At 40.2% G+C, this 16353-nt stretch overlaps 1 protein-coding gene across 4 annotated transcripts in view; it reads left to right on the forward strand.

Annotated features, from left to right (window-relative positions):
* Positions 1–7232: 7232 nt before the first annotated feature.
* ldb2a (LIM domain binding 2a) overlaps positions 7233–16353 on the forward strand; it is an 85306-nt gene continuing 76185 nt past the window's right edge. For all 4 annotated transcript variants that reach the window (XM_041048759.1, XM_041048760.1, XM_041048761.1 and 1 more), the window contains exon 1: positions 7233–7477. In XM_041048759.1, the coding sequence (XP_040904693.1) occupies positions 7346–7477 (132 nt within the window). In that variant the 5' untranslated portion in view covers positions 7233–7345. The remainder of the gene's footprint in view (positions 7478–16353) is intronic.

Consider the following 16353-nt stretch of genomic DNA (forward strand, 5'->3'; position numbering starts at 1 on the left):
GTGTGGAAAAGCCAATGTTTCCGAATCTACGGGGCAACTCATTAGCGGCACTGTACCCACTGATGTCCCTACGTTCGTAACCGTGCTTGTTTACATTTGCCGGAGTGAAATGGAGGCTTTTGTGCTACACAGACTATCACCACATGTCCCCGAAGACTGTGTCACCATTAAGTTAATGATGGCTTCTTGATGATTCAGGGGGAAAAATAAGTGTTTTTCTTAGGTAGTGGTCACTTTTCTTAAAGGGCTGGGGAGACGTCTTAGGAAACACACTCTTGGGGACCACAGTGTTTATATATGTGTGTGTGTGAGGATGTTTGTGTGCTGATTTGCAGCACGTGTTGGCGTGCATGCTTGTGCACTTGTGTGGGTTTGTGTGTGTGTGTGTGCGTGTCTGTCAGGTTTCCTGCTGTGCTGTGCGGCTGGGAGCCCTAGCAAGGGTAAAATTCCATTCTCTCGGCGGAGCAGCATTCTGCATGAGCCAATTCCCAGGAGACACTGCTCTGCATGTCCTCCAGACAGCCAAGCTGAGGCACAGGCTCAGGCTCGCTTATTAACTGACCTGAGGGGGGGCAGTGGTGGAGGAGGAGGGAGAGAGGAAAGGAGGGAGGGAGGGAGGGAGGAGGAGGAGGGGGGGCAGAGATGGAGAATGGAGGAGGAGGAGAGGAGAGGAGGGGGGAAGGGTGAGCCCAGGGAGGCAGGAGGAGGCGGTGGGTGAGGAGGGAGAGAGGGGAGGAGGGTGTTGGGAATTATGGGTTTGTGTGTGCATGTGTGTGTGTGTGGGAGTGTGCGTGAGTCTGCGAGTGATCAGGGGTGATGGGTTGTGGGGATATGAGCGTGCATGTGTATGTGTGTGCGCTTCTGTGTGCGTGTGTCTGTGTGTGTGTGTGTGTCAGAGGCAGAACTGGTTGAAAATATTAACTCTTTGCTCACTGAGCTGCCTCACCACAAAAATTCAGCATAAGAAAAAAAGGAGTGTGGATGTCTAACAAGCTGCACTGTGTGTTTGTATCCTCGTGTTACAAACATGGACGTGTTACCACCTTTTTTAAAAGGGGCTGCACATTTCACAAAAGCCTCGATAATCACTTTAAATATGTAATTTGACATTTTCTGAACTTGGAACTATGTAATTTAACCATCTATGGGTGTATTCTCCATCATTTTCTTCCATTTTTGGTGGCCATACGTTCCCTAATGGCTTCATGTTGTGTCACTTCACCGGCAGAGTTCAGTGTATTGGTGCAAATATGATTTTAAACTCCACTTTTGCACACGCAGGCTATTTCTGAAATAGAATTAAATGCCTCTACTTCCTGTATTAATCTATTTACACTAATTCGTCATCCCTGTGTGCAAATATTAGTTTGTAGTTTTGTGTGTCTTCCCATAATTGCTTGACATGACTGTGAGACTCATTTGTCACCAGTATGAGGAAATAGCATAATTGAAAAGTGCTTTTCAATTACAATTTGTTTAACTTAAATAATGAAATAAAATATGGTGCTTCAAAGTTTTACTTCTTTTTTTTTTATTATTATTCCATCCAGCAGCAAAGAGGAAAGTGAGAAAAAAAAAATCACTCACGGCAAAATGCAAATGAGCCTGGAAGCTATTACGATGCTAATGAGATTCCACCATAGAAGTTGCTGCTCCGGCATCCGGGGTATATTTCATCCATATTTGGAAAACAGTTATGTTCTGAAAATAGGGGACACACTTCCCAGTGTTCGCAGTGGAGTTTGCAAGTTTTTTACTTTCAGTGGGGTCCACAGCAAGCTGGAGTCTGGTCAGAGTTAGATAGGAGAAGATATTGCTCACCTACAGCAGTTTTGCTTAGCAGAATACAGAGGTTTATTTGCAGTCTTAAGGCTGTGTTTCACTGCGAAATTCTGCTCTATTTTTAGCAGTTCCTCAGATTCATCATCTGCTTGTCAATCACCAGCGAGCTCCTTTTATTAATAACACAATCAAACTCTTCCTCCCAGCTTCAAAATATCACAAGCATTCCGCATGTTGGCACATGTTCCACTCAAAAAAGGCAAATGAGTGTGATTGTTTACACCAGCAGCAGGCACATCAAACACAGCTACAACTTTATATTTTCACGCTCTGCTGTGAAACAGGATAAGACGTGTTCCGGGTTCTTCAGAACAGGAGCGGCATCGGTGCGTTCAGGTGCAAAACCTGTAGCACGGCTGCTAGGGTGTGTAGTTTGTGCGCTAAAGGCAGGCAGGTAGGTAGGTAGGGAGATAGGGTACGTTACCATAGTAACACCAAGAGGGAACCCAGCAGAAGCAGAGTGTCTATATGTGTCCTGACCCATTTCCATTCTCATCCACAAGTGTTTTGTCTCCCTCACCTTGCTGTTTCACAACTAAAAGCACCTCTCCTTCTTCATCCTTGATGCATTTGCTGCATTTAACAAATGGTCGAGGCTTGAAACGTTCTGCAAAACACGCAGGATACAACACTACAAACTCTCAAGGTACATTTGGTTTCCTATTCAGTTCAGTTCGATTCAGTTCAGTTCAGTTCAATTTAATTCAATTCAATTCAACTTTGTTGTCCCTGAGGGTAAAACAGCCCATTATGAACAGGAATAAAACATAAATATAGAAAAGTATGTAAAACAAAGTACTGAAGTCGTAAATTTTCATCCAGTGAACTGCACTGAAATAAGCACTCCTCCACAAATAGATCGCAGACTGGACTTTAGCTAATTAATAGCTGCAAAATAAGAGTTCCTCACTTTGTTAATTTTGCCACTTATTGAACTAAACCTTCTGCAGAAAGGACAAAACATAAATGTGGCAATGAAGGTCAGAACAGAAAACACTGCTTTACCGAGAGTAAAACTGAGTATTCTGCTCAGTTCAGTAAAAGATCATCAGTGATTATCTTGTAAAACGGCGTTAATAGGCTAAGCAGCATTCCTAAGATGCAGTATTGTACATGATGTACTATGATCTGCACTGGTTCACCTGTTAGGTGAGTTTAGAACATGATTGATCAGGTTCAAAGTGATTAAAAGTTAAGAATCAATCAGCATCTGTGCAGTTTTAATCTTTAACCATATATGTGGTGAGTGGTATTTCTGTTCCAGTCAGTGTCTTTGTTTGTAAGTTTTAGTTCATCATAAGAACAGTTAAAAGATAAAATGGTATTTTTCTTGTTGTCAACAAATCCAGTGAAAAGACCAAAACCAAAGTTGTGTTCAGTCATCTGTAAATACTTAATACTTGTGTAAATAATTTCTCTACCTTGTCTGGTCACAACCATATAGTGTCATTTATTTTAAAAAGGCTGGGCACTGTAGTTTTTAGGAAAAAAACATTGAAGCTGGAGTAAATTGTGCATTTGTTTGGGACTATTTTCAGCTGCGGATTAATTCACACTAATTTCCAGCAGCAGGATGGTTTATGTGGGATTGACTCAATATAAACTACTGTGCCCGTGTTCATCATAATGATGGAACACCCAGCACAACAGTGTGCAACCCTGTCTCCTAGAAACTGTGTTTACATACTAATTCACAACAGGGAAGAAACGTAATACCACCTGAATATCAATTTAAAAAAAAATGTTGACAGTTAACAGGCAGCACTTCCTGCAAATTTTTTTTGGGGGGGAAAGAAAAAACAAAACAAAAAAAACATTAGCTGTATAGAAACATAATTCTTCAGTGACAGGGTTGTGGTGTGGTTCACTGATGTGTTTTTAATAGCTTTGTCCAACAATGGAGCTCTGTGACACAGAGGAATAAGATGTATTGGGATTTGGATATAAAGCTAATACTTAAATCAATTTATTGTTGGTTTTTGCCATTTCATGGAATTTGTTGATGCAGAATATGTTGGGTGATCAGTGGGTCCCTCCTAGTGAAGCAGTTTAAATTTGTATGATTTTAAATTAGTTAATAAGTTAATGTGTTTTGAATGTAGTTTGTTTTTTTGTTGTTTGACGTGCTAGAGGAGAAGCCAGTGTGGGCTAAAAGAGAGAAAAGGTCCAGGCCACTCTCTTCACAGAGGGACACATCACACCATCAGTGGGCAGTCCAGCCGCACATGTGGGTCCTGTTTACGATCATCTGTACAATACAACCAACTTAATATTGAAATCTGTTAAATGAGCTGTTCACTTCAATGTACTGTATTGCAGCCACACTCGAGTGGTAAGCGCTTTAGGCGAGCAACCAAATCCTGTTAGAAATGTCAATTGAAAAGGTCTTGAGATATTAAAAATGTAGTTTTTAATTAAAGGGTTATTAATAGATTTTTCAAACTTTTTTTTTAATTACCCGACCACATGCCTGAGGCATTTGGATTACAACTTTTATCTCACTCGATTCAGACTGCCTCTCCCCATTCAGCCATTTTGGATTAAAAGTCAGACTTCATAAATGCTGTTCATTAATTCCCAGTGTGGGCAGTTAATGTGAGATTCAGCTGCAACGTTATGGCTGGTCTGAGTGTCTATTTATTTTTAGATTCTTGTGGCTACTCTTCAGCCCAGGCCTAATCTGTCACGGAGGAGAACATGGAGGAAATCTTAATCGTTGTGCCAAAAAAAGAACTCTGGTGTGTCTGGTTTGAAAATTCAACATGTTAGTGACACATACTGTCACAGTAAATGATATTATTGACATGTGTTGCATGGAACATGCTGTAAAATTGCTGCCATAAATTAGGACCAGTCTGTGTTATGCTGTTTGCATACACTGTTATTACCATGCTTGCATGTCAGCGTGTCGTATTTTGCAAACCTTTTTAATTTGAATTATAGGCGACTAGTTTGTGAAAGACGAGCGCATGAGCATGTTCAGAAACACGGATTTCCTGAGTTTAGATGAATGGATGCTTTCAAAATGTGTTCATGTTCATTCAGTAATAAGTGTAAAAGCAAGAAGATCAGATCAAAATGAATCACGGGTGATCTGTGAGATTTGATTACGCATAATCTACTCATTACTGAATTAAATAGTTTCAGCCCAATTAAAAACACACAGGTGGATACAACAAAATCAGGCATGATCTCTGAAGGGCAACAAAATCTTTCTGGGAAATGCAGGAAATCGCAAATTAAGTAGAAGCAGAGAGTGGACATGGCTTGTTATGGAAAGTTTGATGATTGCAATGGATTATCTCTTAATGGTGATAAATCTGTAACAGTGTAAATAATATAAGGTGTAAAAGCTGTATTCAAACTGTGTGGAAAGTAGTCTGTTGATAAAGTTTGAGTTTTAGTAGGTGGCGCTCTTTGCATGATTGACCCCATCACTGTGACCTTGACCTTGCTAACCACCCAGTATGTCTTCTTAAACTGCTCTGCTGGTGGAAATGTAAAATGCTTTGCTTATTATGCAGTCAGTACCTTTTTGTTCTGGAAAGTACTGCTAAACAGTGGGTGACGAGCAAGGCTGGATTCCCAACCGGACAAAACTGGCGTCTGCCCCAGGGCACCGGCAGACCCAGATTCACTGTATGTCATTTGGCTTTAGTAATTTGATTAAATTCAGATTTGTTTGCTAATGTGTACAACTTAACCACAATATCAACTAAAGTGGGTGGTCCTGCATTTTAAGTAAATTTTGTGGCCCTATGTCAAAAATTTTTATTTTATTGTTTTAGTTTATGTTGTGCACATATGGTGCATATTCCCAATGAAGCTGTGTTTAATTAAAATAATACAAAATAACACTAAGTGCTATTCTACTACTGGAGTACTAGTTGCACTACATTTAATGAGAACTTGGAGGTGACAAAGGGGCCCAACAGCAAATTTTTGCTCCAGGGCCCCATAATAGGTTAATCTGCCCGTGGTGATAAGCCCAGCACTGTATGTGTGAAAGCTCATGAATCAGTATTGCATGATAATGATCAACAGTTACTTAAAAATTCATATGCTGTGGTCTGCTGTGTATATTTTATATGCAAAAGCTGTGGTTTGTTACTTACATTTTAGTTTAGCATATTGTTGCTGCGTGTTGTCGTCTGCCACGGTGTCTTTTTTGACATTACCACTGGACGGCGCTAAAATCTGAAATTCTCAAATTCAGTGGTTCAGCCAAGCGCTTTGCACATAGTTATTGAATTGAATTTTTTAAAAAAAGGTGTGGTTATAATTCATGTTTTGGCTTGTAAATGTCCAGAGATGATGGATTGTGGATTGTGGACTGCGGCTGCAGCAGACACGGCAGCAAGTGTTACTCCACCTTGACTGAGCAAATTGTGCCACTTGGTGCATAACTAGCCAGGTACTAAGAATCTGTCATTGGTTCCGTTGACCAGCAACAACACAATCAATACAATATTGTGAAAACATGCTACACATAAAAAAGACTGTTTACAAGTGCAGTCTGAGTCACCTATAACTCTTCAGTTTAGATGCAGAATAGCTCAGGAGGAAGGACGCTGAACTTGTTTATTTATTTATTTCAGCCAAGGTCTGTCAGTTTATTTTTATCTTCAGACTTAAAACATGCTGGTTTTAATGTAACCTCACTTTAAGACAAACTCCATGAAGCAATAACCCCCCCCCCCCCCCCCCCCCCAAAAATAAAAACAGCTAAAGTTATCTGTTGCAACAGATGACCTGATGGCTTTCTCCTACTGTTTTCGATGCAAGAGCCAGCTTCCTGCAAGAATACTAATATCTCCTAATACTGTTAACACTGAAGCTACTTGACCCTCAGCTGCAATGGACTCTCACCTCTTTTTTTTCCCCAGGATTTCACTGTGTATGAAAACATTAAAAAAGAGTCAGACATGACTAAAAGCAGCAGGCAGTGCAGTGCTGGCACTTTGTCTGATCTGTGTGCATTATTAAATGCATGTGGTCACATATCAGTCAGTTCTGACACGTTCATGTTTCATGTCATTAAAACCTCTGATTGGCTGAAAATATAACGTGAACACTGAATATTAAGACAAAAGACTTTCTTTATGGTCACAGTATCAGTACATGCAAATTAAAACAATGCATCACGTTAGACTAGAAAACACACAACGTAACACATGCACACAGAGATCTTACTTGAACTTTGCAAGAATGCAAAACTGAGTGTAGGTCTTGAGGGAACAGGAAACGACTTCCCTCCTCCCCCTTCAATTCTGCCCCCCCTCCCCGTTCCTCCCTCCCACCCCTCGCTTCCTCCCCCTCCCTCCTCCTCCTCCTCCAGCACCACGCTATAGCAGCGAACTAGGCAGGCCAACTTGCAGAGTGCAGCTCAGCCTCGACAGCGGCTGCTTCCCACTGGGGGTCTTCGGAGAGCATCGCACTCCCATGTGCGCTGCTGTGCCCGCTGGATGTTGAAATCGCGCCGTGCGCCTCGCCAGGAGCCACCATGTCCAACCCAACCCACGACCCGTTCTACTCGTCTCCGTTCGGACCCTTCTACCGGAGACACTCGCCCTACATGGTCCAGCCCGAGTATCGGATCTACGAGATGAACAAGCGGCTGCAGGCGCGCACAGAGGTGAGGAGATAACCGGCCGAACGGTCCCGTTTAGGTCGCGGTACCGGTAGGAGGGTTGCGGGCTGTGGAGGTCCGGCGCGGGGAGGAGGGAAGGGATGTAAGGGCTGGACAGAGAGAGGGGCTCGGGTCGGTTTGAAGGTCCGTCAGTCAGGAGGTATGGATGTGATGATGCCAAAGTGCCAAACATTCCAGAGGTGAAAGTAAACGGGCTCCGGTGTGGAGACTACGCTGCAAGAAATACCATCCTCTGAAGTGAGCTGCTGTAGGGATGAGTCTTAAAATCCTGAAGTGAGGTGGGAAAAAGATGGTTTGTTGAAGAGATGCTTTCACGTGGCCAATTAACTTGTTTAAAATTCATGACTTAAGTGTCACCTACTCCGATAGGAGCTGAGTGATCCACCTGAAGTGGGCATCACTTGCCATTCTAAAAAGTCCTGAATCAATCAAACCGATCAAAGGTTTAATCAGCATTTTAAGAGTCGTCACTAAAATTAAGACTGAGACTTATTTTTCAGTGTGACATATTAATAGGACGAGTTATATTTCGCCATAGCCCGAGTGATAGATTTAAAAAAAAAAGGCTGCAAGAAAGTCTGAAAGTCTATTCAGGTCTAACCAGGCTGCAGAGACTGAGGCAAAGAAGCCTTTTCACGTGCATTTAATTCATTTGCATTAATTTACATATCGCCTGGTTTTTACATATTTACATACTGTGTCTGGTCGGATAAAAACTGCAACATCTCAAGCCTCACAACTCCAACAAGGATGCAGAGAGTTTGCACGCTGTGGTGAAGAGTTTCAGGTTTAACTGTGAAGGAGGAATAATGCATCCTATGATCCACGATTCATCACCGTGTGTGTGGATGAAGTTTTGTCAATGAGATGGGGTGAATTAACTTCCTGTCAGTTTTCCTGATGCTTCAATGAGTGTGGCACTCAGTTTCACTCAGACTGAACCTTTGGTGATCCCACTGTGAATTATATAGCACGCATCTGTCTTCAGCATCTGTTGTGTGATCAAAATGTGTAAATCTGCAGATAAAAAGTTCATCCTACATGTCAAGTTGCAAGGCATCTTTAGTGGAATAGACAGCATCGAATTTCAGTAACAAGAATCTTTTTGCAGCTTAACTGTGTGCTTTGTGTTTGAGTGTTACACCTGAAACTCAGAATTATTTTCATTATTGATTAATCTGCCACTAATCGATCTTCTCGATTATTTGGTTAATCATTTGATATTATCAGGAAATAGCCAATTACAAGTTCCCAGAGTTCATGGTGACCCCTTAAAAATGTCTGGATTTGTCCGACCTGCAAACCCAAACTCAGAGATATTCAGTTCAGTTTAAGTCAGTTCACTTCAGTACCAGAAAATATTCACGTTTGAGAAGCTGGAACTAGTAAAAACCATTTTTGCTTAAAAAATGTTTCAATGGTTTATCAGAATAGTTGCTGATGAATTTTCTATCAATCAACTAATTATTTCAGCTATAAAAAATAGCTAGTATTTTAAATAATTTGACCTGTGGTTGCTGTTGGAGGCTTTTTGGAATTTGATTCTCACTGAGACAGTAAAAGTGGAGGAGTTTTGGATGAGTACGTCCATTAAATGATTTCATGAGAAATTTTTGGAGTCATTTTGGGAGTATTTTTTTTGGGAACAGGACTCCAGCTGAGTTATTGCAGCAGCTTGCAGAATGATACTGACTTTCCCAAAGAGGAACTTGCAACTTTAAGCAGACCAAGGCAATGTTGCTGAGATGCAACGGCCCAGTCTCATGCATTATTCATACGGAGTGGTCCAAGCCCCAGTGGACCTCAACTCCCGTACCGCACATAGCCAGACACCAAGTGCAATCACCATTCACGCTCACACAAATGCACACGTATGTGCATGTACTCACACACATAGACGTGACATGACGTGCACGTGTGTTAACTGAACCAGACGTGTATACAGCACAAACATACCATTGAAAATATACATGGATGAGTTGGATGATGTGAGCACACAAACACACAGTATAGAGACACGCTTCAGTTTAAATCATTACCTTCATCTCCTCAGACTAAATTATATAATTGCATAATAATATAATTAGTTTTTTGTTCCTGTTGGTGTTCATGTCTTCATCGTCCTCCCTGTCTTTTTCTTTCTTTCTTGCCTCAGCAGCAAGGGAGTCTAACATGTCGTCTCTTTAGCAATGTGGTTATTGTTTGATTAAAATGCAGGTGGTGAATATAATCAGGAAGAAGTAGTGTCTTATGGAGGCTAAATAAATGCCTCGAGTTTTGCAGTTTGTTTGCATCCAGATGTGCCATACAACTCAGTTCAGGCTTTTAACGAAATTATATAGTAATTATCCTCATGAATGCAAAACTGTAGCCATCAATTTACACAAGCCTACTGCATGTAAAACAATATTGTGAGGCAGAGGGACAGGACTGTGATAGAAATCTCCCTTTACAGACTTTAATATATAATGTCCCTTTTACCTTAAATGAGGCAGAGAGGAGGAACTGTGCAAAAGCATTGAACATTCCTCATGAAACAGACTTACCGAAGCTGTTTACTTCCTGTAAGGTGAGGTTAGCTGTTGGTCCCTTAATGATGAGGCGTGCCAGAGGGGTCATTCTGCCGCTTCTTCTTATATCACAGAGCCGCTGCTAAGTCCATCTCCTGTAAGATGACTTTTAAAGCCATCTCACTGTTAGAAACTAGACTGTTCCAGTATCAGCTCAGGCTTAGGATGATGTTGTTGCAAAACAGGAAGTTTGGGCTGTTTCTTGAAAAAATCAGAATAGTTGAACTGTCTTGCTGGATAGTTTCTTGAATATTTCATCAAGGTTTTGCTCCTGGCAGTGGTTGCAGATCCATTCTTCTCTTTGCCACATACTGGGGCACAAACTGGGCTTGCACATTTGATGACGATGACAAAATACAGAAATAAACATGAAGCATTGTTATTATAACAAATAAAGAAATATTTAGTGTTTTATATGTTTAATTGGGCTATGTATGAATAATACTACTGTATTATTTTCTTTGTCAAAAAGTCATTCACTGACAAATAAATGTACAGTCTGTTATCCTGTGTAGTGAAGTTACTAATGTTCGGGGTCAGTCGGACCCCAGAGAGGTTTAACTCTCTGTTATATCACTTATTAACAAACAATAGACTTATTTGTGATTTAGTATTACTGTCAGCACCACAAATATAGACCATATGAAAATCCATTATATTTACAGCTACAGTCTCTGAGATCACAAACAGAATTAATGACTCATTTTCTGCGTCAACTTCCGAAACATGTTATCAGTTAAAAATCATGCTTATAAACGATTCTCATTAATTTAGGAAATCAACTATCAAGATGATAGAACAACTTTCAGTGCGTATTTTTAGCTGTTGAAGATGGCTGGGGTCTCCAGGATGGAAATCCTTTGACTTGTCTTTATGTCTCATGTTATTTAAACATACAGAGGAGTACAGAAAGTGTCTTAAACAGATCCAAAGACCATACAATAAGTGACTGCTTCTGTTGGATTTTCGTGTGAAGAGCTGTATTAAAGCCATTATTTGACTGTGTTTGTTGCTATATTTTGTTGATCCAGTCAAAAAGATTTCAAGCTTGCAAACAGCAGTCTTGTCAGAATTATCACCCGAGTAAAGATGCTTAATATCGTGAAAGGACTGCTATTGTTGAGGATAAGAATAGCTCGGAGCGTACTTAACATCGTGCTTGCTGGCAGGCCATCGAAGCAAAATGACTCACTATAGTTTGCATTCCCGTCGTTCTGAGTATTTTTTTTTTTTAAAAGGGGGAACTGACTAAGCCTCAGTATGACACCATCCTTTAGAAAAGTGTTGAAGGAGGCGACTGAAGTCATTCCTCTGTCAGAAATTCTTCCATTTGTCTTATTCATGAGTGTGCTTTCTGAATTTGCTTGGCTGGTGGTGCAACTGCCGCTTGCGCTGGCAGGAGCAGGACTCAAGGACTTGACACTTGGAGGAGCCTCGCTTACCCCCAGAGGAAACTATAGTCTGCATAAGTGACATCTATATCACAAGCTTGATGCAGCAAATCCTCTGGGAGTGAAATAACAAGTTGTTAGAGTTAGACAGAGACGGGTTCTTGTTTTATTCTTTTAACATCTTATGTAGATGATTGTTGTATGGACTCTAAGTGGACAATGTTTGCAGCATCTCTTATCTCTTGAATCATTTTAAAAGCCAGAGAAATGAACTTTACCAGGAAAAATATACCCAGATCTGCTTTTGTGTCATTATATATGGTTAAGAGTAAATTTTGGTGATGTTCAGTGCATTAGAGAGGTTGTTGTCTGTTGTCAGGAACTCACAAAATGCAAAAAAAATAGGGAGAGGTATATAGAGCTATAGTGTAGTAAATAGCTGCAACTAATGATTACTTTTATTATTGAACTGTTGATTAATCAATCCTGAAACCGAAAGATATTACAGATATTTACAGTCTTTTAAAACAGAGAAAAGCTGTATATCCTCATTTTGGAAAAGCTGCAACCAGAGAATGTTTGGAGTGTTTGCTTAAACAATGACATGAGATGAGATGTAGTTGCCAGCCCGGTTAATTGATTAATCAACTAAATGTTTCAGCTCTACTCCAGTGATTTTGATATTAAGGCTGCAACCAAGAATCATTTTCTTTAACAAATAATCTACAGGTGATTTTCTCCATGAATCGTTTAATCTGTAAAATGTCAAAAAATACTCAAGGGTCATAATTTTTCACAAGTCCAAGTATCATTTCTTAAATGCCTTGTTTTCAGTTTCCAATGATATAAAAAGCATCAAGTCATCACATTGCTGAGGTTGTTGCTTAAAATAAAGACAAAAACAATGGATCAGTCATCAAAATAGTTGGCAATTTATTTTCTGAATATCTAATCTAATCACCTACTCCTATTAGCTCCTCTGTAATGTTAGTGAAATCAGGGCTGCAATTAACAATTATTTTCACCAACAGTTAGTCTGCCAGTTATTTTCTCAATGGATCAATGTGTTTGGCCAATAACGTCAGAAAATACTAAAAAGTCAAAGTCGATTTATTGTCCCATAAGATTAAGAAAATTAGCAAAATCAAAAAATGACTTAAGCAAGTTGTTGATTATCAAAATAGCTGCCAGTTCTACTAACTGATTATTCAACTCATTTTTTTTCCCAGCTCTACTATGGGAATGGTGGTTTTGGTGCTGATGATTAAATTCAGAATAATAATCAGAAATTCCAGAAATTCAGGTTGCAATCACATAAATTTAGAAGCTGGACATCTCAGAACGTTTGGTTTTTTTGCTCTAAATTTTTTGATTGATCAGTTATCAAAATAGTTGCCAAATAGTTTTCTGTAAGTTTTCTGTGTAACTACAGTGGTGATGATATATGTGGAAATGACAATGATAAAAGTGAATTGTCATATGAAACGCTAATACTAATGATGCTTTGCATCATTTCTGCCTTCATATATTCCCATCTATGATTCCATCGTTGATGGGAATATCTCAGTATGATCTCATGTTGTCTACATTAGGCCTGATAGCTAAAGGAACACTTTTATTTTTAGGTGAGACTCTTTTTTTGAAGCTTGCTGAGGGTTTTTGGTTCGCTCTCAGTAACAACCTTCTCACCTGCCATGCACTCAGGAGTACACGTGGAAATAAGGAAGAATAAAACCTAACAACACAACAAGTCCTGTGTGTTTGTCTGAGATCAGCACTCACCTTTGAACTGATAACTGTGCCGCAGCTTAAACAGTCCTGCTCCTGTGATGACTCGGGGTCTGTTTCTATTCCAACCTTGTTACCTGCCCCATTCATACTTATTACCTGCCTGGCTGTATTTCTGCACCAGGCTGACTGCTATCCCATTACCTTCATTTTACACAATGTGAACCCGCTGTGACCTGGCAATCTAAACAGGCTTTGATGTGGATTTGATGCTATGCATACGGTGTGACCACATTGTTTCTGTGCTGTCGCTCGGAGGGCACTGGCCTCGCCTTCCGGAGGCAGCTGCGGTGATTTGTGGGGGAATTCGACACTTAAGCGTATGCAAATGAGGCGGCGGATTAACATTCAGAGGAGGAGCTTGGTCGACCTCAGCCGGTGTAAGGCCATTAGCATAGAAGACATTAATATTTAGCGGCAGAGAGCGGGGACGCAGACTAACACTGTAACTAAAACTACAACACAGAGGGTTGAAACAGAAGGAAAACAAAAGCATTTTAATGGAGGCACCATAATAATACCCACAGGGCTGCATTCAGAACCCTCTCCTCTGCTGCTGACAGTGGGTCTAATGGTCACACTCTTCCTCAGCGGATAGACATGCAATCAGTAACAGTGATTGGCAGGCAATTCATTGGATTCTTGTGTCTAATGCACATAGTTAGTCTCATTCTCATTATTCAAATGGGCCCACAGACCTGACTCATTGGCTCGACTGTGGAACTGGAGGAACTGGAGTGTTCATTATGGCAAAATCCCTTGTTCCTGTCAGGGGCAAAGTGGATCTGTTCCCATCAGCACTACATGTCAGATTGACATGAATAGGCTTATGATGTAGAGGTCAAGTTGGCACTGAGCTGTAAGGTTCACAGAGAAGGATTAAAGATGAGCCACCAAGGCATCAAGGACGCACCAGGAGATTTCTTTTAGTCAGAATCTGCATTTAACTTCACAGACATTAAAAAAGGCAAATAATGATTATTCTCATTATCACTTAAAAATGACGATTATTTCTCAGTCAGTGGTTTGGTCTATAAATTGTCAGAAATGTGTGATAAATGTACAAAATTTTTCACAGCCCGAGCTGATGGTTTGTTTTCTCAAAACAATCATTAGTTATCAACTAAGATGAAGAAAAGCTTCAAACCTTTATGTCGGAGAAGCTGGAAGCAACAATGTTTTGGTATTTTGCCTGCAGCCCTAATCAAAATGATCCCTGAACAAAGGTAAGCAAATGTGCAATGTTTTGCATTTACTGTATCGTGCCTTTAGTATAGAGCTTCACAGTCCAGCTGTGTTAGCAAATGTGAGCATGCTGTGTGCAGTTCATCGTCTCAGACACAGCAATCTGACAGCATTTCATGATTTCTGACAGTTTATAATTTTCCTAAAATACATAAACAAAAACTTCTGTTGGACTGAGAAACATTTTATGTGTGTGAATACTTCATAGCGGGGGACATTTTTTGCAGCGTGCATGTGTGAAACTGGCTGAATGTAATTACCAGGGAGGTGTTGAACATCGCGGTGCCCTTATCTGAACCATTAATGTTGGATTTATCTACCATCAGGGAAAACAGGCCACAGTAGGTATCACTGAAAAGACTTCAGATGTGTCACAACAGAGGATTCACTTTTTTGATCAAGTAAACTGAACGAAAGGCTTTCAAATCAATCATTAGAAATATGTTAAGCATATTGTAGGTGTAGCCAAAGGGCAGCATCTCTTGTTCTGTCTATGTTTAGATGCTTTTTATGCTCCCTCCCACACATTAAAGCAACATTATGCAACTATTTTACCTCAAAATAACAGCTTCAAAATCATTTTGATGGTGACTGACTTGTAATAGGGAGAATGGTGGCTCTGTCATTCCCTGGACAACTGTTCTTGCACTATGTAACGTAGGTTGAGTGGGTACGATCTCAGCGAGAAGTGCGTAAAGCTTTACGGCCCTACGTCATGAATGGGTCTTAAGCTAACTAAAAGAAGAAGGTAGCTCAGTATTCTTAGTATGGACGTCATGGCAAAGGTGAAGAGATTCGCTCAGTAGGGCACTGGATTTTGTGTTTGTTCCATGAGAGAATGATAGGCTGTGTTTTCTCTTCATGAGCTGTTAGCTTCTAGTTGAACGCTGCACCGGCGTATTGTAAATTACCACTTGCGGCTGCAGAGGCCGCTGTTGTCACTGCTCAGCAAAAGTTACATAGTGTTGCTTTAAATGACAAAACAAGAATAACTTAAATAAGTCTAAATCATTTGTTGTTTACTTGGCTTCCAGACTTAACATTATTATTTATTTCTCTAGTCTCTAATATGTGTTATTATTGTGATTCACAGCAATGAAGAGACATCTGGTTTTGCGGACTCGTAAAACATTGCTCGGAGCTCTTACATTAAAAACAAAAACATTTTATATTTTCATAATGCTGCCAGTCAGTGAAAGGACTGAATCACATTAGATTCTGCTCCCCTTAGTTAACTCCCTGCCAGCATCCACCACGCTAAATTAAAGAGTAATGCTGCTAAAAGGTGAGCAGACAGGCTGATAGTTTTGAAAAGAAAAGGAAAAAGTAACCTTGTCCACAGAAAACAGTGGTAGTAGCTGAATATCTTTTACCTGTTTATCATTTTGTGCCTTAGAAAGCTGCTCTATGGTGTACAATCACTGAATAGAGACAGAAAGGACAAAATCATTCATGAAATGCAGTTTTCTTGTTTTGAGGTACATTCAGTGTAGGAAAACTGCATATTCTGCACAGCTTCCCTGTACAGCTAAAACACCATTGTGAATGGCAGTATTAAATGCCTGATTATACAGACCACAGTGATAGATATTTAGATAACTTTATTAATCCCCAGAGGGGAAACTAGTTTGGTCTGCCTTGCCTAGTGACGGAAATCATTAAGGTCACAGGAGACAGTGGAGGAAAGACATTCTGCCATTAAAACCATAATAACACTAACATACAAACGAACATATTCCAAGAGGACACCTAGCAACTAAATTAGAATTACAATGCTAAATTGATGTTTTTACAGAAATAATATATCAAATGATAATGTGACAGTGGATGGGGTCGACCTGAACCTACAGAGAATTATCCTCCGAAT

This window comes from Toxotes jaculatrix, chromosome 10 (assembly GCF_017976425.1).
Source record: "Toxotes jaculatrix isolate fToxJac2 chromosome 10, fToxJac2.pri, whole genome shotgun sequence".
Lineage (NCBI taxonomy): Eukaryota > Metazoa > Chordata > Actinopteri > Toxotidae > Toxotes > Toxotes jaculatrix.